This window comes from Salmo salar, chromosome ssa19 (genome assembly GCF_905237065.1).
Source record: "Salmo salar chromosome ssa19, Ssal_v3.1, whole genome shotgun sequence".
Taxonomy (NCBI): domain Eukaryota; kingdom Metazoa; phylum Chordata; class Actinopteri; order Salmoniformes; family Salmonidae; genus Salmo; species Salmo salar.
Window position 1 is genome coordinate 32,093,961 of NC_059460.1, and position 26,469 is coordinate 32,120,429.

The 26,469-nt window shown below is 42.0% G+C and overlaps 1 protein-coding gene across 1 annotated transcript in view; it reads right to left on the bottom strand.

The window, feature by feature from the left end:
- Nucleotides 1-25,488, bottom strand: part of LOC106591119 (myosin heavy chain, fast skeletal muscle) — a 42,133-nt gene extending 16,645 nt beyond the window's left edge. The window contains exons 1-30 of the mRNA XM_014182308.2: nt 25,335-25,488; nt 24,794-24,839; nt 24,430-24,657; nt 22,323-22,469; nt 21,904-22,060; nt 20,301-20,328; nt 19,984-20,095; nt 19,658-19,750; nt 19,439-19,499; nt 19,148-19,246; nt 17,551-17,654; nt 17,005-17,143; nt 16,323-16,441; nt 15,961-16,110; nt 15,696-15,866; nt 15,166-15,469; nt 12,647-12,711; nt 12,464-12,551; nt 12,229-12,346; nt 11,516-11,639; nt 10,973-11,109; nt 10,320-10,575; nt 8,980-9,222; nt 8,459-8,635; nt 8,217-8,362; nt 7,935-8,025; nt 4,403-4,792; nt 4,179-4,305; nt 3,866-3,984; nt 193-389 (exon numbers count right to left, since the gene is read on the bottom strand). Of these exons, the coding sequence (XP_014037783.1) occupies nt 193-389; nt 3,866-3,984; nt 4,179-4,305; nt 4,403-4,792; nt 7,935-8,025; nt 8,217-8,362; nt 8,459-8,635; nt 8,980-9,222; nt 10,320-10,575; nt 10,973-11,109; nt 11,516-11,639; nt 12,229-12,346; nt 12,464-12,551; nt 12,647-12,711; nt 15,166-15,469; nt 15,696-15,866; nt 15,961-16,110; nt 16,323-16,441; nt 17,005-17,143; nt 17,551-17,654; nt 19,148-19,246; nt 19,439-19,499; nt 19,658-19,750; nt 19,984-20,095; nt 20,301-20,328; nt 21,904-22,060; nt 22,323-22,469; nt 24,430-24,645 (4,178 nt within the window). The 5' untranslated portion in view covers nt 24,646-24,657; nt 24,794-24,839; nt 25,335-25,488. The remainder of the gene's footprint in view (nt 1-192; nt 390-3,865; nt 3,985-4,178; nt 4,306-4,402; nt 4,793-7,934; nt 8,026-8,216; nt 8,363-8,458; nt 8,636-8,979; nt 9,223-10,319; nt 10,576-10,972; nt 11,110-11,515; nt 11,640-12,228; nt 12,347-12,463; nt 12,552-12,646; nt 12,712-15,165; nt 15,470-15,695; nt 15,867-15,960; nt 16,111-16,322; nt 16,442-17,004; nt 17,144-17,550; nt 17,655-19,147; nt 19,247-19,438; nt 19,500-19,657; nt 19,751-19,983; nt 20,096-20,300; nt 20,329-21,903; nt 22,061-22,322; nt 22,470-24,429; nt 24,658-24,793; nt 24,840-25,334) is intronic.
- Nucleotides 25,489-26,469: the final 981 nt, after the last annotated feature.

Consider the following 26,469-nt stretch of genomic DNA (forward strand, 5'->3'; position numbering starts at 1 on the left):
TGGTGATCACAGGTTATTTTTAAGAGGACCCACCCCACATTTTTTTTCTTATTAAAGGTGCCAAGAAAGTGTCAAAATTGAAACCAAACCACACTGCTGTTGCCTAGGGTGTGGGTTTACGAGACTACCGTACCACCACAACATCACCATCCACACCCTATATGTGAGTTTCTGCTGATGCGTGCGACTCACTTGGCCTCCTCCAGCTCCTCTGTGCGCTGAATGGCATCAGTTTCATACTTAGTCCTCCATTGAGCCACCTCGCTGTTGGCCTTGGACATGCCGCGTTGCAGCTCTGCCTTGGCCTCCTGCTCCTCCTCAAACTGCTCCCTCAGTAGGTCACAGTCATGGCGGGCAGACTGGACACCATGGGCCAGTGCATTTTTTGCCTGTGAGTGAGAAAGGGAAAAACAGAGAGATAAGAGAGATAGTAAAACAAATTACAGTAGATGACGCTACAGTGGATAGTGGGCATTTTACTCTGCTATTAAAATATTAAAATAATGTCTGCTGATCTTAACTTTTAGGTACGCAACGTCTACGCCATCATTTCCTTTGACCGAAAACAACTTCTGGACATCAGAACAGCGATCCTCAATTTGGATGAAGATTTCTATCTCAACGAATCGGCAGCTCTGGGCGTTCTGCTTACTCCGGACCAGGCCCTAATCCCTGGTACTCGAAAGAGGAAGTGGCGGCCAAAAAGAGGCAGGTGAGGCAGCCTCCTAACGAGATTACGTCAGCAAACAAATAGACCACCATTGCCCTCTGTTCTATTGGCGAATGTGCAGTCACTGGCGAACAAACTGGATGAACTCCTATCAACGGGACCTGAATAACTGTAATATTCTGTTTCTCTGAATCTTGGCTGAACAAGGACATAGACACCCTGGACCCACTCCAACTCGCATACTGCCCCAACAGATCCACAGATAACGCAATCTCTATTGCACTCCACACTGCCCTTTCCCACCTGGACAAGAGGAACACCTATGTGAGAATGCTGTTCATTGACTACAGCTAAGCATTTGGTATTTGGTATCTTATTATGATCCCCATTAGCTGTTGCAAAAGCAGCAGCTACTCTTCCTGGGGTCCATTCAACACCATAGTGCCCTCCAAACTCATCACTAAGCTCAGGACCCTGTGACTTTCTGACCGGCCGCCCCCAGGTGGTGAGGCTAGGCAACAACACATCCGCCACACTGACCCTCATTACAGGGTGCGTGTTTAGTCCCCACCTATACTCCCTGTTTGCCCCACATCAGCAAGACAAAGGAGCTGATCGTGGACTAAAGGAAATGGAGAGCCGAACAAGCCCACATCCACATCCACAGAGCTGTAGTGGAGCGGGTCGAGATCTTGAAGGTCCTCTGTGTCCACAAGTAATTAACATGGTCTTCACACACACCAACAGAGTCATGAAGAAGGCACGACAATGCCTCCTCCTCCTCCTCCTCAGGAAGCTGAAAAGATTTGGCATGGGCCCGCAGATCCTCAAAAAGTTCTACAGCTGCACCATTGAGAGCATCTTGACCGGCTGCATCCTGCATCATCGCTTGGTATGGCAACTTCTTGTCATCTAACCGCAAGGTGCTACAGAGGGTAGTGCGTACGGAGCAGTACATCACTGGAGCTGAGCTCTCTGCCATCCAGGACTTCTGTACTAGGCGATGTCAGAGAAAGGCCTTAAAGACTCCAGCCACAAGAAACAGGACCCTGAACAGCTTCTACCCCCAAGCCATAAGAATGCTAAATAGTTAACCAAATAGCTACCCAGACTATCTGAATTGACCATCCTTTTTGCACTAACTCTTTTGACTCATCCCATACACTGCTGCTACTTCTTATTATCTATCCTGTTGCCTAGTCACTTTACCCCTACCTATATGTACATATCTACCTCAATAACCTCGTTACCCTGCACATCGACTCAGTACTGGTACCCCGTACTGAGGGGTACCAGGGTGGTCAATTCAGATAGTCTGGGTAGCTATTTGGTTAACTATTTAGCATTCTTATGGCTTGGGGGTAGAAGCTGTTCAGGGTCCTATCATTACTCATTGTGTATTTATTCCTTCTGTTATTATCTTTCTATACTGCTCAAAAAAAGAAAGGGAACACTTAAACAACACATCCTAGATCGGAATGAAAGAAATAATCTTATTAAATACTTTTTTCTTTACATAGTTGAATGTGCTGACAACAAAATCACACAAAAATAATCAATGGAAATCCAATTTATCAACCCATGGAGGTCTGGATTTGGAGTCACACTCAAAATTAAAGTGGAAAACCACACTACAGGCTGATCCAACTTTGATGTAATGTCCTTAAAACAAGTCAAAATGAGGCTCAGTAGTGTGTATGCCTGTATGACCTCCCTACAATGCCTGGGCATGCTCCTGATGAGGTGGCGGATGGTCTCCTGAGGGATCTCCTCCCAGACCTGGACTAAAGCTTCCGCCAACTCCTGGACAGTCTGTGGTGCAACGTGGCGTTGGTGGATGGAGCGAGACATGATGTCCCAGATGTGCTCAATTGGATTCAGGTCTGGGGAACGGGCAGGCCAGTCCATAGCATCAATGCCTTCCTCTTGCAAGAACTGCTGACACACTCCAGCCACATGAGGTCTAGTATTGTCTTGCATTAGGAGGAACCCAGGGCCAACCGTACCAGCATATGGTCTCACAAGGGGTCTGAGGATCTCATCTCGGTACCTAATGGTAGTCAGGCTACCTCTGGCGAGCACATGGAGGGCTGTGCGGCCCCCCAAAGAAATGCCACCCCACACCTTGACTGACCCACCGCCAAACCGGTCATGCTGGAGAATGTTGCAGGCAGCAGAATGTTCTCCACGGCGTCTCCAGACTCTGTCACGTCTGTCAAGTGCTCAATGTGAACCTGCGTTCATCTGTGAAGAGCACAGGGCGCCAGTGCCGAATTTGCCAATCTTGGTGTTCTCTGGAAAATGCAAAACATCCTGCACGGTGTTGGGCTGTAAGCACAACCCCCACCTGTGGTCGTCGGGCCCTCATACCACCCTCATGGAGTCTGTTTCTGACCGTTTGAGCAGACACATGCACATTTGTGGCCTGCTGGAGGTCATTTTGCAGGGCTCTGGCAGTGCTCCTCCTGCTCCTCCTTGCACAAAGGCGGAGGTAGCGGTCCTGCTGCTGGGTTGTTGCCCACCTACGGCCTCCTCCACGTCTCCTGATGTACTGGCCTGTCTCCTGGTAGCGCCTCCATGCTCTGGACACTACGCTGACAGACACAGCAAACCTTCTTGCCACAGCTCGCCTTGATGTGCCATCCTGGATGAGCTGCACTACCTGAGCCACTTGTGTGGGTTGTAGACTCCGTCTCATGCTACCACTAGAGTGAAAGCACCGCCAGCATTCAAAGGTGACCAAAACATCAGCCAGGAAGCATAGGAACTGAGAAGTGGTCTGTGGTCCCCACCTGCAGAACCACTCCTTTATTGGGGGTGTCTTGCTAATTGCCTATAATTTCCACCTGTTGTCTATGCAATTTGCACAACAGCATGTGGAATTTATTGTCAATCAGTGTTGCTTCCTAAGTGGACAGTTTGATTTCACAGAAGTGTGATTGACTTGGAGTTACATTGTGTTGTTTAAGTGTTCCCTTTATTTTTTTGAGCAGTGTATTATTTTTCAATTTTTCTCTTTGCATTGTTGGGAAGGGCCCATAAGTAAGCATTTCACTGTTAATCCACACCTGTTGTTTACGAAGCACGAGACAATTTGATTTTGATTTGAAGTCTCTAAGGGTGGCGTAGTCACCGTCTACATGTAGATATTTCTCTAAACTCTGTGGTTGGTGGAGTCCATATTGGGTCCCTTACCTTGACCTCCTCCTCAATCTGCCTCTTCAGCTCCTCCACCTGCTGGGTGAAGGCCTGTTTGCCTTTGGTCAGCTGAGACAACTGTGCTTCCTTCTCTTCCAGCTGGCGGCCAAACTCACCTGCAGAGATAGAGGGACATCTTGTTAATGTGGTCTCTGTTCTCTATGATTGAAAATGTTTTGTAGGGCAATGTTAGATGGTGAATAGTAATTTCTCCAAATATTTGAATGTGGACTGGACTTCAAGCCCTCAACACATTTTATTGTGTACCACTTAAGGAAAGCATTGGTTTGTTGCTCATTGTTGACGGTACCATTTTCTGTCAGAAGTCTGGCCCTCTGTCCACTGATGTCAGTGACCTGGCGAAGATTCTCATCATTCTTAGTCTTGATCTCACTTAGCTGGTCCTCAAGAGTACGGCACATCTTCTCCAGATTGCCCTGTTAGTGAAACATGCACCATTATTACTTCAGTTCACATAAATGGTAATGTAGTTGACCCTCCTCAACACCGCTTGACCAAAACATCACTACTCACCTTAGCCTTGGCAATGGAGTCCATGTTGCTGGAGAGGTCATCAATCTCCATCTTATACTCACTCTTCTCCTTCTCCAGCTTCTGCTTGACGCGCTGCAGGTTGTCGATCTGCTCCCCGAGCTCAGCCACACTGTCTGCCTGCTTCTTGCGCAGAGCGGCGGCTGTGGCTTCATGCTGCAGGGTGGACTCTTCAAGATCACGACGCAGCTTCTGGAACTCAGCCTCACGCTTCTTGTTCATCTCAATCTGAGCAGCAGTGGCACCTCCGGCCTCCTCCAGCCTCTCGCTGATCTCCTCAAGTTCCCTGGAGAGATCAGCCCTCTGCTTCTCAACTTTGGCCCTGGCAGCACGCTCAGCCTCAATTTCTTCTTCCAGCTCCTCAATACGGGCCTAAAGTAGGGGGCAGGAGCAGCGGGGAATTAACAATAAAGTTGAAACATTGGAACCTCACAAAATAGTAAAAGGATGTATATTTTATATTTTACATTCTGAAATCTTGCTCTGATTTATCATCCCAAGGGTCCCATAGATAACATGAAGAGACGTTTTGTTAGATAAAATCCTTTTTCATATCCTAAAAAGGTCCATATAGCATGCACGATCGATTTTGAATTTCCACTCATTCAATTTACAAAGAAAGGATTCTAATCCTAAACGTTGTTTCAACCAGTCAAATTATGTTTGTATTTATTCCTCAGAGATTCTAGAACATAACCAAACTTCACTATATCATTAGAGGTGTAGTATATATTATTTGATCATATTACTCCAGTGCTAGCCTCCCTACACTGGCTTCCTGTTAAGGCAAGGGCTGATTTCAAGGTTTTACTGCTAACCTACAAAGCATTACATGGGCTTGCTCCTACCTATCTTTCCGATTTGGTCCTGCCATACATACCTACACGTACGCTACGGTCACAAGACGCAGGCCTCCTAATTGTCCCTAGAATTTCTAAGCAAACGGCTGGAGGTAGGGCTTTCTCCTATAGAGCTCCATTTTTATGGAATGGTCTGCCTACCAATGTGAGAGACGCAGACTCAGTCTCAACCTTTAAGTCTTTACTGAAGACTTATCTCTTCAGTAGGTCCTATGATTAAGTATAGTCTGGCCCAGGAGTGTGAAGGTAAACGGAAAGGCTGGAGCAACGAACCGCCCTTGCTGTCTCTGCCTTGCCGGTTCCCCTCTTTCCACTGGGATTCTCTGCCTCTAACCCTTTTACAGGGGCTGAGTCACTGGCCTACTGGTGTTCTTCCATGCCGTCCATGGGAGGGGTGCGTCACTTGAGTGGGTTGAGTCACTGACGTGGTCTTCCTGTCTGGGTTGGCGCCCCCCCTTGGGTTGTGCCATGGCGGAGATCGTTGTGGGCTATACTCGGCCTTGTCTTAGGACGGTAAGTTGGTGGTTGGAGACATCCCTCTAGTGGTGTGGGGGCTGTGCTTTGGCAAAGTGGGTGGGGTTATATCCTGCCTGTTTGGCCCTGTCCGGGGTATCATCGGATGGGGCCACAGTGTCTTCTGATCCCTCCTGTCTCAGCCTCCAGTATTTATGCTGCAGTAGTTTATGTGTCGGGGGCTAGGGTCAGTCTGTTACATCTGGAGTATTTCTCTTGTCTTATCCGGTGTCCTGTGTGAATTTAAATATGCTCTCTCTAATTCTCTCTTTCTCTCTTTCTGTCTTTCTCTCGGAGGACCTGAGCCCTAGGACCATGCCTCAGGACTACCTGGTATGATGACTCCTTGCTGTCCCCAGTCCACCTGGCCGTGCTGCTGCTCCAGTTTCAACTGTTCTGCCTGCGGCTATGGAACCCTGACCTGTTCACCGGACGTGCTTGTTGCACCCTCGACAACTACTATGATTATTATTATTTGACCATGCTGGTCATTTATGAACATTTTAACATTTTAACATTTTGACCATGTTCTGTTATAATATCCACCCTGCACAGCCAGAAGAGGACTGGCCACCCCTCATAGCCTGGTTCCTCTCTAGGTTTCTTCCTAGGTTTTTGGCCTTTCTAGGGAGTTTTTCCTAGGGAGTTTTTCCTAGCCACCGTGCTTCTTTCACATGCTTTGCTTGCTGTTTGGGGTTTTAGGCTGGGTTTCTGTACAGCACTTTGAGAATATCAGCTGATGTACGAAGGGCTATATAAAAATAAATTTGATTTGATTTGATTTGATTTATACTGTAGGACACCAATTTTGGCCAGAGAGCGACGCTTTCATTGCATGCCGTCTTCCCTGTGGCTCAGTTGGTAGAGCATGGTGTGTGCAACACCAGGGTTGTGGGTTCGATTCCCACGGGGGGCCAGTGCAAAAAAAAAAATTAACAAAACTAAATAAAAGAGGATCTGTCACACAATTTTTCTGCTAACCTTGTGTGACAGCAAGCCTTTTCATTTTGGACAAAAATTGCAAGAATATGGAGAGTTATGAAGTTATGAAAACTGGGTGTTTTGCAAGTGTTGAACTTACAATATGGCTACTAATACTGGAAAAGCTAAATCAAAGTCAAAGTATACAGATTTGATGATATTCTTGCAGAGAAATGTAATGTAAATGTAAATGTGTCCTTCACGATTTGCCCAAATGTACCTGGGTGACTTCACACTAAATGTCTTGTAGCTTGCTCATACTTCAAGTTATCATCTGAAACTTTGCACATACACTGCTGCCATCTTATGGACACCATCGGAATTACAACCAGAGTGATGGCTAGACTTGGGACCTTTCTGTTGCATTTCAAAGATGGTGGTAGAAAATAAATACAAAAAAAACAGTTGTTTTTTTCTTTGCATTTTCTTCTACCAGATCTATTGTGTTATTCTCCTACATTCAATTCACATTTCCACAAACTTTAAAGTGTTTCCTTTCAAATGGTACCAAGATTATTCACATGTTAAAACAAAGCCAGTTACACTAATTTATTCAATAGACAGTGTCCCATGCAGGAACCAAACCCAAATCAGTAAAATCCACCCATAAAGTTAGATAGAGGTCTCTAGATGGATATAAACCATTTTAGCTTGGACATTGCCATTGAGAGCTTCCATTCTAAAGTAGTTAACTGGGCCAATGATTAGAGCATTCTCTTCTTCAAATTGGGTTGCCTATGGTTAGAAAATGGCTTTAAGCTATAACACCGCCATCTAGTCATAGCAATAAATAAATTACATGATTTTGATATGGCTCAGGACTCCAGCTCTGCAGGTGGTGGTAAATCACCAATATTAGGTTTACATATTTTTCAAGCACAAAAGAAGAAGACAATTGACTGTATTAAAATGGAGCTGTCCATGCTATCACATAGGCCATAATGTCACAGATAAAGTATTTGTCCTCTATCTAACTCTATGGAAGCACCATCTTAACAACGGTAAGAAACATCAGCAAGAAACAACATCTTCCAACCTACTGAGCCATCAGAAGCCACCAGTAAAAATGTGTGCTACCAGAAGAAATATGTCACAGTTTTTGTCAGGAAATGATTCAGGTGTGTGCTTTCCTGTACTGGAGCTTAGATCCTGTACTATACCTGGAGTTCCTTGATCTTCTTCTGCAGCTGAGCTCCCAGAGACTGCTCATCCTCAATCTTGCTGAGGAGCTGGGTGGTCTCAAAGTCCTTCCTAAGAAATACAAACACATTGATTGCATAGTTGGTTTTGGTTCAATAATTTAAAGACAGAGAATTATACCATTCACATAGTTTTTAAAAATCACATGCAAATGCTAATTCATAATTACAAGAATTAGTCAAGAACAACCATTGTGTTGATCAACATAGTAGGTAATATTGTAGCCATTTGATTGTGTTTACTTCTTGATTTTCTCATCAGACTGCTGCTTGTCATTCTCCAGGTCCATTATGGACTCCTGGGCCAGTTTCAGATCTCCCTCCAGCTTTCTCTTGGATCTCTCAAGGTCCATACGGAGCTTTTTCTCTTGTTCCAGAGAACCCTCAAGCTACAACATAAAAATACACATATTGTTGAAATCTAAACAACTGAAGATCATGTAATCTAACATACTATCATGGCCAAAATGTCAAACTCCACTCACGTCGTCCACTTGCTGTTCCAGCTTGGTCTTGGCCTTGGTCAGAGTGTTGACTTTGTCCTCCTCTGCCTGCAGGTCATCCAGTGTCTGCTGGTGGGCCTCTTGGAGGGCTTTCTTCTCCTTGGTCAGCTTGGCAACACTCTCATCCATAGACGACATCTCCTCTGTCAGATTTTTAACCTGAAAACGATCACAACAAAATGTGTCTTTGGTCCCTTCACCATAAAAGAAAGATTTAGTTTGAAATGTATTGCATTCATTTCATTCAGATTAGAAATGTATCAACAAGTACGTATTATTGATTTAACACTAGATGGCATTTTACACCATGCCAGTGTACAGAATGGAAGTCATAAATAAAGGGGGAGCTGAACATTCAATGAATGTGAGGAGTACCCCGCAACTTCAATTCCACAATTTTTCCTGCACCCAGAATACGACTTGAATTCCATTTCAGCTATGTTTTGAGTTGATTATTGTTTGGATTATTGTTTGGTTAGACTGTCTATGGTAAGACACGAGACCTTGTTTTCAGTGGCGTGCTTCTCCTTCTCCACTTTGGCCAGGGTGAGCTCCAGGTCATCAATGTCCTTCTTCAGCTCAGAGCACTCATCCTCCAGCTTCCTCTTCTTGGCAGTCAACTCAGCATTGATCTCCTCCTCATCCTCCAGCCGCTCAGTTGTCTCTTTGAGTTTGGCCTCCAGCTGGATCTTGCTCTTGATGAGCCCCTCACACCTTTCCTCAGCATCGTTCAGATTTTCTGATTCCTGTTTGCAGAACAGGAAAAAAAATCTGCGTCCTCACTTTCTGTATGAAAATATAGACTAACATTTGTCAAAGAGGTCAAAGCAAATCAACATAACTTCAATATATACAATACCAGTAGAAAGTTTGGACACACCTACTCATTCCAGGGTTTTTCTTTATTTTGACTATTTTGTACATAATAGTGAAGACATCAAAACTATGAAATAACACATATGGAATCATGTAGTAACAAAAGTGTTAAACAAATCAAAATATATTTTATATTTATGATTCTTCAAAGTAGCCACCCTTTGCCTTGGTGTAGATGTGCACGCCTGATTAATCAATATTTATAAGGAGTCACATGTCGGAGTTCGGAGTGTGGAACTAAACGAGCATTTCCGCACTAGGATAGGAATTACATTGAAGTTGTGGCAGAAATTTCATCTGGAGGGGTCCTTTAAGAAACTTTGTTTGTGTTTCCTTTATTTTGGCAGTTACCACTACTTCACAGTGTATGCGTGTGTTCACCGAATCAAATATTATTTGTCATATACGCCGAATGCAACAGGTGTAGACTTTGCCGTGAAATGCTACTTACGAGCCCTTTCCCAACAATGCAGAGTTAAGAAAAAAAATTGCAAAGAAAAACAGGAAATAGTAACACAATAAAAAACAATAACAAGGCTATGTACAGGGAGTACCAGTAACGAGTCAATGTGCAGGGGTACCAGGTAGTTGAGGTAATACATCATGTACCGTACATGTAGGTAGGGGTAAAAGTGACAAGGCAAACAGGAAAGATAATAAACAGAGTAGCAGCAGTGTATGTGGAGAGTGTGAAAATGTGTGTATATGTGTGAACGTGTCTGTCTGTCTGTCTGTCTGTCTGTCTGTCTGTCTGTCTGTCTGTCTGTCTGTCTGTCTGTCTGTCTGTCTGTCTGTCTGTCTGTCTGTCTGTCTGTCTGTCTGTCTGTCTGTCTGTCTGTCTGTCTGTCTGTCTGTCTGTCTGTCTGCATGTGTGTATACATGTGTGTATACATGTGTGTTCATGTGTGTTTTCATGTGTGTATTCATGTGTGTAAATGTACCCTTATGAGGGTAGTTGCTCACTCACAGATGCATTTTGGAGTGCCAGGTCATTCTTCTCCTGCAGCAGGGTCACCATCTTCTCCTCCAACTCCTTCTTCTTGGCCAGAGCCTTGGCCAGGTCTGTCTGCATCTTCTCATAGTTCTCCTTCATGTTGGCCATCTCCTTCTCAGTCTCAGCGCTCTTCAGCAGGGGCTTGATCTTGAAGTACACCTTCATCCATGGCCAGGTTTTCACATTCATGAATGAACGGATGTTGTACTGGATGGAGTAGACGGCATCTCTGGTCAACAGAAAGTATAGAGTGGTATGGTGACTGACAAGCTACATTCTGAGAGAGGAAGAACAACAAAACAGAACCCCCCTGCCACTTTATGTATATAGCTGAGGAAGGGTGCAAGGGAAAGGTAACCCCTCTTAAATTCATTGACAGTGTAAGGACTGACAGGTCATGCTAAGCTCATGAGGCATTTTATATTCTTCCATAATCAATAGGTAAATACAACACATTAAAATGACAATTGAACAGCTTTCCAAATCCTAAACTGCAGCTTTAATAGAACATTATAAGACGTACTTTCTCATTCTGAACAACTCGCAGCATATACAGTATGGAATCATAATTCCTTACATACAGGTGGTTCATAGGAAGCTTTGCCAAGATGTCTACTATTCCTCACCTCCTCTCCATCATCTTGGTGAACTCTCTCCTCATGAGGAATCCACGGCTGAGAGCCTGGACCATGCCGACCAGAGAGGCCAGCTTCTCATCTCTCATCTCCTCCAGGACCCCCAGCAGACCGGCTTTGAAGAACACCTGAGCCACAGGTAAATATGGTCAATGGAACCACAGTCAGATGGTAACAGATAGAAAGGCTTGGATCAACAGAGGGGACCAACACCACAGACCATGGGATAGTGTGTTCATAAGTTGAAAGGTTTTGTACAGTTGTAGATTAATAATGTAAAGTGATACAGATAACTGCAGCCATACCACTGTAACACAATGCACAGGTTAATAAATTAAGTTTATCTTCTTTACCTGTGATGTATGACTTTGAAGAAAATAACAGTAGAATGTTTCTCCACCTTTTTTATATTAGCTTAATGAAGAAGAACGTATAACAGGATGATTGATCAACTGGAGAGATTTTGAATGGTAAGGGTTTAAAATATAATTGAAGTTGTGTTTTGTCAGCTTTTGCTGGGGGTATTTGACTGACCTTGGTGTGTCCAAACTTGTAATCCTCGTGATTCACATCAATGGACCCCAGCAGCTTCTCAGAAGCCTTCTTGTTGTCCATGAACTGGCCTTCGGGGATGACACTGGCATTCAGTACTTTATACCTGAATGAGGAGACATGTTTAACATATGTCAAGTTGCAATAGGTTGGTTATATTACATAAAGGTAACATATTCTGATGCTGAGAAAAAGCTTAGAATAGATTTTTTTTCAGTTGTGTGTGCGTGCGGGGGACCAGTACGAAAAAGTATAAATTTTTTACCAGGTAAGTTGACTGAGAACACATTCTCATCAACAACCTGGGGATCAGTAACAGGAGTTCAATAGAGCCAATTGGGGATGATTAGGTGGCCATGACAGATCAGACATTTAGCCAGGAGACCAGGGTTAATAACACCCTTACATTATACACCATGGGATTTTTAATGACCTCAGAGAGTCAGGACATCTGTTTAACTGCCCTGGCACATTGGGATTGCCTTCGACCAGAGGAAAGAGTGCCACCTACTGGTGCTCCAACACCACTTCCAGCAGCATCTGATCTCCCATCCAGGACCAACCCTGCTTAGCTTCAGAGGGAAGGCAGCAGTGGGATGCAGGATGGTATGCTGCTGGATAACACCATCTGCTAAATGACTCAAATGTAAATGTAATGTGTATGTATGTGTGTGTTTGTGTTTGTGTGCGTGAACCTCTGCTTGAAGTCTGCATAGATGATTCTGCTGGGGAAGCCCTTCCTGCAGATCCGGATACCCTCCAGAACACCGTTACACCTGAGCTGGTGGATAACCAGGAAGTTCTCCATCAGACCTGGAAACACAAACCAAGTCTCTTTTAATATTCATAAACAGGTTCAAGATTGGGCTCGTTAAGGTTACTGATAGTTTACTGATTACATAAAAATATATCACTCAATATTTATTGTACCTGGAGTCTTTGACTCGTTGGGGATCAGGCAGCGCACAAAGTGAGGATGAGTGCTCCTTAAGTTGGTCATCAGCTTGCCCAAGTTCTCCTGTAAGAGGATTACAAACCATTTTTGATATTAAATCATCTATGATAATCAATCCATCTTTTGAAGGACTGAATATACACATTTCAAAAGATCACCCTGAACTGCGAGGACACGGTCTGCATGGAACCACCCTTCTTCTTGCCTCCTTTCTTGCTTGTATCTGTTAAAACGGGGAAAAGTAAGAGATCCTTATAAACAAGACAATCTCGGGTTAACTTCACATTTATCTTAATACAAATGTTGTTTGAGAAAATTAACCCAGGGAATAACCCTGGGAAATGTGATACATTCAAAGACTTTAAATAAAATGTAGGTCTGAGTTCTAACTACCGACTGGGCACAAACAGTTTAAATCAATGTTGTTTCAAAGTCATTTGTCAATGTATTGTGACGTGGAATCCACGTGGAAAATACACTGGATTTGAAAAAAGTAATCAACTGTTGTTTTCAAGGTGAAATTTCAACCACAGCATTATGTCATCATTGTAACCAATTTCAACATAGAAAAACCTTGTATAAAATATGTTGAATTAATACCTTTGAAACAATGTGATATCCTCTATCAGAAAACAACAGCAGGCTGGGCAGCATGTCCTACTGGAGAGTTGATCTATCTACAGCTACCCTTTGGTCCCCGAATCCAGAGTTTTAACCAAGCCCAGCCCTGCTTGGCTTTCATATTTGTCACTGACTGTTACCAATGTGCTATCGGGAGAATGAGGATTGAGTTATCTCTTAAAAACTGTTGCTATCAAAAATCATTCGAAAGGGTAGGTTTAACAGAGCAAATGAAATGTAACAATACTTTATGAGTCATGTATCATCAATGATGGTACTTAGGCCTACATAGCATTAGGGAAGTCATCCACCCAAGCTTCATAGGCCTACATAGCATTAGGGAAGTCATCTACCCAGGCTTCAAATTCTACCCAGGGTTCTGCCCAGGGTTCATCTAAAAATAGACAAATAAAGGCCAAGGGTTTCAAGCTTTGGTGGATTTCAAATTTTATCTTCAAGTTAATCATTAAGATGTTGGATTCACATCTCCATCTCAACCAAAAATTGAAGTTAAATAATGTGACTAAACCAAATCAAACTTTATTTAAAGTGCATTTAGAGTTTGATTAGATTTAGTCCTATTCTTTAACATAGATTTTTGCTTGAGATGGAGACGTGAATCCAAAATATAAATTATTAATTTGTAGACAAACTGCATATTGAATTGTGCTTGGTTGTCAGCGCAACCAAATATCAACATTTGAAGGAGCTTTTTCTTCTGCTTTGATAGTTCCATCTGTGATTTCATCTCCTTTGACTCCAGTTAGTCTTCAAATTAATAATTGACATGGTGGATTCACGTCTCCATCCAAACCAAAAATCGAATCAAGCTTTAAATGCACTTTAAATAAAGTTTGATTTGATTTAGTCCTATTCTTTAACTTTGATTCTTGCTTGCGATTGAGATGTCAATCCAACATATAATTTCTTTTTTTTATGTAAAATTTTATTCCACCTTCATTTAACCAGGTAGGCCAGTTGAGAACAAGTTCTCATTTACAACTGTGACCTGGCCAAGATAAAGCAAAGCAGTGTGACACAAACAACAGAGTTACACATGGAATAAATAAACGTTCCAGTTTGTAGAGAAACTGGAATTAAAGCCAGACTAAGTCAGTGGCACAAAAGATAAATCTCCTTCAAATGTTGATATATGGTTGCGTTGACAACCAAACACAATTCAATACAGTAAATAGCCTATTAACTTGTTGAAAAGTTAAACAAATTATATGTTGGATTCACGTCTCCAACTTAACCAAAAATAAAAGTTAAAGAACAGGATTAAGCCAGTGGCTCAGATCAAACTGTCCTGCATTAGATATCCTTTAAATGTTGATATTTGGTTGAGTTGTCAAACAAACACAATTCAATATGACTTTTGCAATACAGTAAATTGCCTAAAGTTAAGGATATCTTACAAACTAATGTAACAATATTTATTCAACCTTAAAATGAGTAACACATCCATGGCCACATGTTCTGGATAGCCTACTGTAACTATAAATGTCTTCCTATGTAATCAAAGAAAGCGCCCATGTTCAAAACAGCAAAGGTCGGAGGTCTGTGGAGATCTTCACGTTTGCTATAATGAGCAGAATCTTGAACAGTATTGATCATTGCAATGTACTTTTAATGTAATCTCAACTGCAGTCCAGGTCATTTAGTTGTGCTATTAGATGAAGCACAGTGACAACACATTAAGTTGTTATATAAATACAAAATATTTGACTTTGTATTCCAATTTTATCTTTGTTTTTGAACTTTGCTTTTAAATGGTTGAAAGCGCAGTGATAACACATTTAAATGAGAACTAAACCAAAAATCTGACATTTGCTTTTCCATTGGAATTTGGTTGTGCTTTAATGTGGTTGAAAGCATATTGATAATGCATTAGGCTATCCATAGACTTCTGGCTGTCTTTTTGAGTTGGTGAATAAAGGTTGGAATTTGGTTAATCAATGCGTCAACCAATATAACCCACATTCCACGTTGAAATGACACAGTGTGCTCAGTGGGTATTGCTTAGTTAAATCTGTTGATGTGCTGCTAGTCTTACCCTCAGGTGGGGCAGCAACATACAGGGTAGCCAACAGTTTCACTGAGGACTTCCCGTACAGCTGAAGAACAGAGTCGTTCAGGGGGTCCTTGTTTTTGTCCAGCCAGCCAGTAATGTTGTAGTCCACAGTGCCGGCGTAGTGCACCAGGGAGAAGTGGGCCTCTGCCTTGCCTTTGGCAGGCTTGGGCTTCTCAAACGCCTGGTTTTTGCCAAGATGCTGGTCATAAAGCTTGTTCTTGAAGGTAGTGTCTGAAGACTTGGGGAACATGCACTCCTCTTCAAGGATGGAGAAGATGCCCATTGGCTTCACGAAAAGAGATATATATCAAATTATTGAAATTTACAATTAGGATCACATTTATTCCTTTAACAAACATGCTATTATAGGATTATATTAATTTAGGGCCATATCATAGGAAACATACTGAGTTCTCAACAGTCAGATTCTTCGTAGCACTGTGATAATCTCACACAGCGCTCCCTATGAGCTATGCTGTTGCGGTCCATTTTAATTCTCACAGACAGTTTACCTTCTCAATCAGCTCAATGCAGGCAGCCAAGTCCATGCCGAAGTCAATGAAGGCCCAGACGATTCCCTCCTTCTTGTACTCCTCTTGTTCCAAGACGAACATGGTGTGGTTGAAAAACTGTTGCAGTTTCTCATTGGTGAAGTTGATGCACAGCTGCTCCATGCTGTTGTACTGTTGATGGAATTTCAAAAGGGATCATTTCATCATACAAGGCTGTGATCCCTCTCAATCACAACAACTTGTCTTGTTCTGGTCTCACACTCACATCAAAAATCTCAAACCCGGCAATGTCGAGCACACCGATATAGTACTTCCTTGGATTCTTGGTGTCCAACATCTGGTTTATACGGATGACCATCCACAGGAACATCCTCTCATAGATGGACTTGGCCAGGGCCGAGACTGAGTTATTGACCTGCAATAATAACAGCTCAAATGAATGCATGAGATATTGACCATGTCTAGTAATAAGGTGATAAAAGATTGGGGAAAAACACATTACTATTCGCTTCTGGGGAATTGCAGCGATGAGATAAGATAGTAATTGAAATTGGGAGAAAAGGGGGTAATGCACTCATCCTCAAAATAATTCCTGTGCTCAGAAGATGCTGTTATTTACCACCTTACCTGAGGCACAGTCTGTCCCTTGGTCACATACTCATTGCCGACCTTCACTCTGGGATAGCAGAGAGCCTTCAACATCTCAGCTGAGTTCAGGCCCAGTAGGTAGCCGATTTTATCAGCCACTGGAGAGAGAACCAACAACAACAGACTCAGGCTTGTTTCTGATGTCATAATGACAAAATAATTTGGCCAACTCTTTTGTGGGTTAGGTTTTGATTTTCAACCATATCCACCATTTCAAATCATTTCTGGAGGAGATTTGGTCTCCTGCCTGACTTTCATGTGGGACTGTCTATCTTAAGTGTTTTATTTCTATATTTGGAAATGGGACTAATGCTTTCCATATTGTATATCAATGAATGGGACTAATGCTTTCCATATTGTATATCAATGAATGGGTCTAATGCTTTCCATATTGTATATCAATGAATGGGTCTAATGCTTTCCATATTGTATATCAGTGAATGGGTCTAATGCTTTCCATATTGTATATCAATGAATGGGTCTAATGCTTTCCATATTGTATATCAATGAATGGGTCTAATGCTTTCCATATTGTATATCAATGAATGGGTCTAATGCTTTCCATATTGTATATCAATGAATGGGTCTAATGCTTTCCATATTGTATATCAATGAATGGGACTAATACTTTCCATATTGTAAATCAATGAGTGGGACTCACCTTCTGTGCCATCTGGCTCAGCCTGCTCCTCACGTTGCTTCTGCTTGAAGTGCAAGTTGCCATGGTGCAGTACAGCTCCTGTTAGCTTGTAGATGCCCATCTTCTCCTCATTAGTGAAGCCTAGGATTCCAATGGCATCCTGGCATTGGAGAGGACGTATAACAGTGGTTAACTGACGGTAATTTGTTCAGTTACAGCACGATACAGTGCTCACTCCAGAACAAATTGGATGAATGGAATTGACTGGCTTCTCTGTTCCACATGATTACTTTTAGCTAACACGCTAGTAGATGGCAGCACAAAAGGAGTTTAACACAGTTCCACAGGGCACTTAGCGGCACTCTCTTGTGGATGTTTTACATGTATGTGCCCCAAGGTGAAGTGTGAAAGCACATGCCTTACTACCACAAGGCATTTAGAATCAAACTAAAACATACATGACAATTCCCAGCTGCCACCAAGTTGAAATTGCTCAGTGCATTCAGTGTGTATGGTGGTTCTACCCATTCCATATCTAGAGTTTGATTAACCCTTTGTATGACTCACGTCTGTGGCATCCAGCTCTTCCTTGTCATTGATGCTGGCCACAGTAATCTGACCCTGGCTGCACATGGGGAAGTCGTAGGGGTTGGTGGTGATGAGCGCCATTTCTGTGAACAGCGGAGGACGGCTTGTCAGATAAATCTCTTAGAATTCTGCTGTCCTACCTTTACAGCATCTCTCCCTCCTTTACTCAATAGATGGACTCAAGGATACATGTAGTATACAATAATGTCATGACTTTCCCTCCTGGGTGAGGATCAAAGGGAGCCCCCCCTCTCTCCCACCAGAGAGGAAGGGAGGAGAAGTGGGGCCGGTCCTAGGACTTTAACGACCGGTCGTAAACTTCCGCTCTCTCTGCACTGCAATTTGGAGGAGTCAAAAAATCCTTTGTGTGTAGAGAGAGACTACGCCCAAAACTTTAACATCAAAAGGTTGGACATTGAAACAATATTTCTAACGTAAATAATGAGGGAAGTGGTCGGGAGGGACTTAAAGAACAATCATACTACTTTCTGTATGAAATATTATAGTTTATTTCGATTTTAGAGTACCTGAGGATTAAATAGAAATGTCGTTTGACTTGTTTGGATGAAGTTTAGCAGTAGCTTTTTGGATTCCTTTGTCTGCATGTTGAACAAGTGGATTACTGAAATCAATGGCGCCAACTAAACAGACTTTTTGGGATATAAAGAAGAATTTTATCTAACAAAATGACCATTCATGTTGTAGCTGGGACCCTTGGGATTGTAAACAGGACGATCTTCAAAAGTAACTGATTTATTAACTATTTAATCGCTATTTGTGATTTTTTGAAGCCTGCGCTGGTTGAAAAATATGTTGATGTGGGGCACCGTCCTCTGACAATCGCATGGTATGCTTTCACCGTAAAGCCTATTGTAAATCGGACAACGCAGTTAGATTAACAAGAATTTCAAATGATATAAGATACTTGTATGTTCATGAATGTTTAATATTAGGATTATTTATTTGAATTGCGCGCCCTCCAATTTCACCAGATGTTGTCGGCTGGTGTCCCGCTAGCGGAACCCCTATCCCTAAGAAGGTTTAACAATCAGTGTATAATCTATCTTGTGTGTGTATTAATGTAATTCTGTGTGATTGTTTAGTTAGTTAGTGAATAAATAATTAAGCCAATTTGTGTAAAATGACTCATCATGGAGACTAGGGTTCGTGCAGATTTACAGGATATTATGATGTTCAGAATGAGACTGAAATAGGAGCAAATGATTGATGCATGACGGATAGTATATCGAGATATTCTGATATTCTTGAGTTAAGTCGGGAAACAGTAACTCATTAACTTTTCCCATGGTGCCGCAGATTACTACTTAATGAATTGCTATATGATTCATTTCATTGCGTACTGATTGAATGTGGTATGTAATTATTCGATCAATAGCTTTCACCGCATTAATGGTAGTAACGCCACAACAATAAATAGCATCAAAAGAGGGGACTGAGACACCTGGACTAGTGCTTCACAGTTCATTACTTGGTACCTTGAATGTACCCACTATTTTTTCTAAGTTCCACAGATAGGGGTGGGAATAATGTTCTCTGAACCTCTACATTTCCATACCAACTATCTCAGGTTTGTGGCCTGTCATCATTTGGAAGAAGATGTGGTAGCCTCTCTCATCGGGCAGCTGGAAGGACACTCTGGACTTCTCCAGCAGGTCTGAGAGAGAGAGAGAGAGAGAGAGAGAGAGAGAGAGAGAGAGAGAGAGAGAGAGAGAGAGAGAGAGAGAGAGAGAGAGAGAGAGAGAGAGAGAGAGAGAGAGAGAGAGAGATTACATTTGATGATATGGTCTCAAAATAATTATCTGTGTGAATTTAGGAACGCATTGAGAAACAATCAAAACCAACTCACAGGTCTCAATGTCTGCTTTAGCCAGTTTGCCTCCTTGGAAATGAATCCTGATGAATTTACCCTGTAGTAGAGCATGGGGGTTAGAAATAGGTCAACTATTTTGATAGACCCCTTTAAATGTTACAGTTTGTAGGACATATATTGATATAACAATCGTGAACTACTAAAATAAATGTTTCCAATGCAAGGTAACTTCCACAGTATACCCTTCATACTTACAAAGCGAGACGAGTTGTCGTTCCTCACTGTCTTGGCATTACCGTAAGCCTCCAGCAGAGGGTTAGCTGCAATGATCTGATCCTCAAGAGACCCCTGATTGAGACAAACACAAGTTGCTCGGAAACTGATAAAGAGGTAAAGTTTGTTTTTGCTAGATAGCTTGAAAACTTTTCTTGAAACAGGATTCACCGCTGGAAAAAAGAGTTTACACAGCCCATCAGACTGAAATGTGTTAAAAAGCCAAACACAAACACAACCTACCTGAATGTTGCCCATTAGACTGAAATGTGTTAAAAAGGCAAACACAAGCCCTAACCCTAACCTACCTGCATTTTGCCGGGCTCGTCCTTTTTCTTTTCACCACCAGACACTGCAATGGTGGCAAAGTACTGGATGACACGCTTGGTGTTGACAGTTTTTCCTGCACCGGATTCTCCACTGGTTAATATGACAGGGAAATAGGGGTTTTAGTCACATGTTTGAGTGTCAGATTGGGATTCACTAAAATAGCATAGAGAATACAACAAATATTCACAGTAATCGACTTATCATTACGCATAGCCTAATCCATTCATAATGTCGTGTATTTTCATCACACCCAAGTTATAAAAGAAACACTTTGAAATGTTTGTATACAACTTACGTAATCAGGACGGACTGGTTCTCATTATCTGGAACCAAAAACACATTGCTTATCATTTTGGGGTGACAGATAGTCTACAGTAGTGGTTAGAGCGTTGGGCCAGGAACCGTAAAGGTTGCTGGATCAAATCCCCGAGCTGACAAGGTGAAAACCTGTTGTTCTACCCCTGAACAGAGCAGTTGACCCTGTGTTCCCTGGTAGGCCATCATTGTAAATAAGAATTTAAGTAGGCGGTTAAATAAAAGATCATACTCAAACAACATTATGGAATTCATAGCAACATGTATGGCATTTACACAAATTACTGATGACCGACTTAGAGAAATGTATAATAAAAAGATTGTGGGGGCTGTTTTGTTAGACTTCAGTGCAGCTTTTGACATTATCTGCCGCTGTAAAAACACGTGTTATGGCTTTACGTCCTCTGCTATATTGTGGATTGAGAGTTACCTGTTTAACAGAACACAGCGGGTGTTCTTTAATGGAATGCACTCCAACATAATCCAGGTAGAGTCAGGCAGCTGTTTAGGTCACTTACTTTTTTCATTCTTTACTAATGACCTGTAACTGGCACTGAGTAAATCAAATCAAACTTTATTTGTCACATGCGCCGAACACAACAAGTGTTGACCTTACCGTGCAATGCTTACTTACAAGCCCTTAACCAACAGTGCAGTTCAAGAAAGGTTAAGAAAATATTTACCAAATAAACTAAAGAAAAAACGTATAAAAAGTAACACAATAAAATAACAATAATGAGGTTATGTACAGGGGGCACCGGTACCGAGTCAGTGTGCGGGGGTACAGGTTAGTCGAGGTAATTTGTACATGTAGGTAGGGGGGAAGTGAATAAGCATAGATAATAAACAGCGAGTAGCAGCAGTGTAAAAACAAATGGGGGGGGCGGTCAATGCAAATAGTCCGGTGGCAATTTGATTAATTGTTCAGCAGTCTTATGGCTTGGGGGTAGAAGCTGTTAAGGACCCTTTTGGTCATAGACATGGCGCTCTGGTACCGCTTGCCGTGTGATAGCAGAGAAAACAGTCTATGTCTTGGGTGACTGGAGTCTCTGACACTGCCTGTGAGTCTATGTATGCTGATGACTCATCACTACACGTCAGTTATCACAGCAAGTGAAATCACTGCAACACTTAACAAAGAGCTGCAGTCAGTTTCAGAATGGGTGGCAAGAAATACATTAGTCCTAAATATTTTTTTCATTAAAATCCTTGTATTTGGGACAAGTCATTTACTAAACCTTAAACCTCAACTAAATTTTGCAATAAATCATGTGGAAATTGAGCAATTTGAGGTTACTAAACTGCTTGGAGTAACCCTAGATTGTAAACTGTTATGGTAAAAACATATTGATGCAATAGTAGCTATGAAATGTGCTATGTTTTAAATTGTATATAACTGCCTTAATGTTGCTGGACCCCAGGAAGTGTAGCTGCTGCCTTGGCATTTTCCATTCAAGGCTAGTGAAATCAGATATTCCCAGCAGACTAGACTAGAAAGCAGTAGATACCTCTCTAAAGCATATTTTAACTTCCTTCCATCCATCCATTCATCCATCCATCCATCCATCCGTGAGAGCTCGTACCGATCTGCATGAACTGAAAGGCGTTGTCAGAGACGGAGAAGATATGGGGTGGAGCCTCCATCCTCTTCTTCCCTCTGTAGGCGTTAACAACCTCCATGTCGTACACGGGAAGCCACTTGTAGGGGTTCACCGTGGCACAGAACAGCCCAGAGTAGGTCTGGATGAAAGTGATTAAATTAAATTAGGGGATTAGCAAAATCTGACTGACATTTACCTGGATTTCTGTGAGGATGTGGGTGTACTCTGATATACTGATGTAGACCTGCTGTAATGGTATGTGTTCGTTTCAACGATTCATCGATGTGTAGTGTTGTATGTATTGGTATGTTTTGCTTTCTACCATTCATTGATGTGTAGTATTGTATGTGTGTGTTTGTTATGTTTATGTATGTGTGTCTGTGTTTATGCAGGCTTCTTACATAGATCATCCATGCTGCATAACGCTCTTTGAGGTTATACAACACAGAGGCTTCATTCAGGTAGGTCATCATGGCCATGTCCTCAATCTTGTCGTATTTAGGGGGGTTCATCTGGAAGATGTCTGCATCTTTGAACTCTTTTCCTTCCTGAAACAGTCAGAAATCTAGATTACATGCAGATCAAACTGGACATGACTGAAATCTTTTTTCTCATTAAATACACATTTGTGTTTGTATGCGAAGCCCTGTTCAATCCAACTACATTGTTATCACCCGCTGACATATACATGGTGATTTTTGACTAGTCAATATAAAAAGTATGCCATTTTTAAATAGTAGCTATAAAAATCCTGTGTTTAAAGGTTATATTCTGTTTACAGAAAACAAAGAAATCCTTCTTAATCTGTATTTTGTTTTTTTATCCTTTTGATATTTTCTTTTCTTTAAGGTTGCTTTAAGGGGGAGACCAAGCTGATCCTAACTGTTATAGGCCTATTTCTATTTTGCCCTGTTTATCAAAAGTGTTGGAAAAACTTGTCAATAATCAACTGACAGGCTTTCTTGATGTCTAGAGGATTCTCTCTGGTCTGCAATCTGGTTTCCACTCAGGTTATGGATGTGTCACTGCAACCTTAAAGGTCCTCAATGATGTCACCATTGCCCTTGATTCTAAGCAATGTTATACTGCTATTTTTATTGACTTGGCCAAAGCCTTCGATACGGTAGACCATTCCATTCGTGTGGGCCGGCTAATTGGTGTCTCTGAGGGGTCTTTGGCCTGGTTTGCTAACTACCTCTCTCAAAGAGTCCAGTGTATGAAGTCAGAACATCTGCTCTCTCAACCACTGCCAGTCACCAAGGGAGTGCCCCAAGGCTCGATCCTAGGCCCCACGCTCTTCTCAATTTACATCAACAACATAGCTCAGGCAGTAGGAAGCTCTCTCATCCATTTATACTCAGATTATACAGTACTCAGCTGGCCCCTCCCCGGATATTGTGTTAAACGCTCTACAACAAAGCTTTCTTAGTGTCCAACAAGATTTCTCTGCCCTTGACCTTGTTCTGAACACCTCCAAAACAAAGGTCATGTGCTTTGGTAAGAAGAATGCCCCTCTCCCCACAGGTGTGATTACTTCCTTTGAGGGTTTAGAGCTTGAGGTAGTCACCTCATACAAGTACTTGGGAGTATGGCTAGATGGTACACTGTCCTTCTCTGAGCACATATCAAAGCTGCAGGCTAAGGTTAACTCTAGACTTGGTTTCCTCTATCGTAATCACTCCTATTTCACCCCAGCTGCCAAACAAACCCTGATTCAGATGACCATCCTACCCATGCTAGATTACGGAGATGTAATTTATAGACTGGCAGGTAAGGGTGCTCTCGAGCGGCTCGATGTTTTTTACCATTCGGCCATCAGATTTGCCACCCATGCTCCTTATAGAACACATCACTGCACTCTAAAGTCCTCTGTAAACTGGTCATCTCTGTATACCCGTCGCAAGACCCACTGGTTGATGCTTATTTATAAAACCCTCTTAGGCCTCACACCCCCCTATCTGAGATACCTACTGCAACCCTCATCCTCCACATACAACACACGTTCTGCCAGTCACATTCTGATAAAGGTCTCCAAAGCACACACATCCCTGGGTCGCTCATCTTTTCAGTTTGCTGCAGCTAGCGACGGGAACGAGCTGCAACAAACACTCAAACTGGACAGTTTTATCTCAATTTCTTCATTCAAAGACTCAATCATAGACACTCTTACTGACAGTTGTGGCTGTTTTGCGTGATGTATTGATGTCTCTACCTTCTTGCCCTTTGTGCTGTTGTCTGTGCCCAATATTGTTTGTACCATGTTGTGTTGTTGTCTTAGGTCTCTCTTTATTGTTGTGTTGCCTCTCTTGTCGTGATGTGTGTTTTGCCCTTAAAATATATATATAGATATATATATATATACCCCAGCCCCCGTCCCCACAGGAGGTATTTTGCCTTTTGGTAGGCCGTCATTGTAAATAAGAATTTGTTCTTAACTGACTTGCCTAGTTAAGGTTTAAAAAAATAGAGTAATTCCACAAACTTCAACACTTTTCAAATCAGGCTTACCTCCTTAGTGCCGTCAGGATTTGTGACTGTCACAGTACACTTTCCGTCGGCCCTGCCAGTAATTAAACCCTTAAGGTAAAGCTCCTTGGCATCTGACACATAGCAGGAATTCTTTGAATCAAAGGGTGCTGTTTGTGCCTCAATCCTCTCCCTCTCAGGCTTACGGAGGTATATGGCAGCCTTGCCGTAGATGGCCATCTCCGCGTCCGTGCTCATGGTGACGGATCACTAGGAAAGAGATTAAATAAGAAAAAGAAACAGGATTGACTCGGTGGCGCTTCCTCACTAGTCAATAGAGTTAGGTGAGCGATATCTCTATAATATTTTTGTCACTTTTAATGTGAAGACTAAAACCATGTCTCACCTTCTTTCCTTCCTCCTACAGATTACTTTGTACTTCTTGGAGGACACTGTTAAACAGTAGGGTGTTGTGAATATTCACAAGTCCAAAGCCTTATCATTTAGCCCCCGAAGGGCTAGAACATTTTTTGAATGGCATCATTCAACACAATCATTACGGCCATTTCCAATTCAACTACAGGTGCAACTGGTAACTTTCATTTTCCTAGTGGCAACTCACTTTACTACACATTATGTAAAGACTTCAAATACCTGAAAACTCAGTTACGTTCTAGACCACCCACTCAAATTCCGAACAAGTGCAGGAGCATCACTTTTGACAGTAAATGAAAGTTACAGATTTTAAGTAAAACACATTTAAAGTAATACACATTTTTTAAGCAACATTTTAAATGAAAGCCACTTGATTGCATATTGTAACATCTTTCAATAGACACGTAAAAAATGCAGAACTCAATTTAAACAGTGCAGTTAGTTACTGTCGCAGATGCTGAGCACAAATATGAGACAAAGGTAAAAATGTGAGGAGATGGAGACAGCCTTACCACAGAGGAAGAAGGTATCTGACTTGTGGATGCTGGTGCCTCAGCCTCCTTATATCTGGTTGAAAGTGCCAACCAAGCGCAAGTTAATTATGGACCACTCTGGTTAAGGAAATGGATTGGAGGAGAGACCTCTGTATTTCTCTGTCTTACCAGCGTCACCAACTTCCAGGAGCACCACACTACATGACTTTGGAATTGAATATTAGTCTCAATTTATTTTCACTAAATTTATATAAATGATAGTTGCCATTACCAAAAAATTATGACATTATCAAATACCACTGGGACTCGAATACTGTAATGGAGTGAATCCACTCGATTAAATACATTTTTAAAGCCTTTAACAAATGTTTAGATATTTAAGTAGACAGAAGATATTTTTTGGCCTGTTTGTGGGTGGAGAGAACATTTGCACCCTGCAGACAAAGAGTTTATGACAAGTTATTTTAAAGATATTGCATGATATGTGACCTTTGTTTTTGTATTTGAGGGACATGTTTCTCTAAGCTCCAAACTTGGTCTGGGCAGGGAGGGGGTAGAGGGGGACACTGATATACTGTTAACAAAGTTTAGGAGGGGTTGTGGGGAGGTGGACGGGGACACTGATATACTGTTAACGAAGTTACGCCCGGGATAGTTGGATTATTCACTAGAGTTGGGTTGAAGCATTAGGTTGCAAAGAGAAGGACAAACTGAATTGCTTTCAAGGAGGACTGGCTTGAATTGTGAGTACGACCACACAATGTATTTTCATCATGAGCTAAAGCTATTGGTTTTCTTCCCAAAGTTGCAAAGAAAATGTTGTGATCCATTTAATAAACACAAGAGACCACTAAATTAGATAAAAGGGTGTGGTGGCAGTAGTGGGACCAGCGACATCTAGTGGGGAAAATGTGGTACTTTCACACTAATTTATGATAAAGAATGCTTGTCAGACATAGAGAACTGATACTGTATACTGGTTGTTGGAGTGGGATTGGGGTGGGGTGTGAGTTTATTTTCTCAGAGATCAAATTATATTTCAACAAAATGTTTCAGGAGTGCTAATCATATCTGTTCATAACTACATAAATGATTTCAGCACAATCTGAGACGATGGGTGTCAATCCTCTTTCTTGTGCTTTTTGAGGCGGAA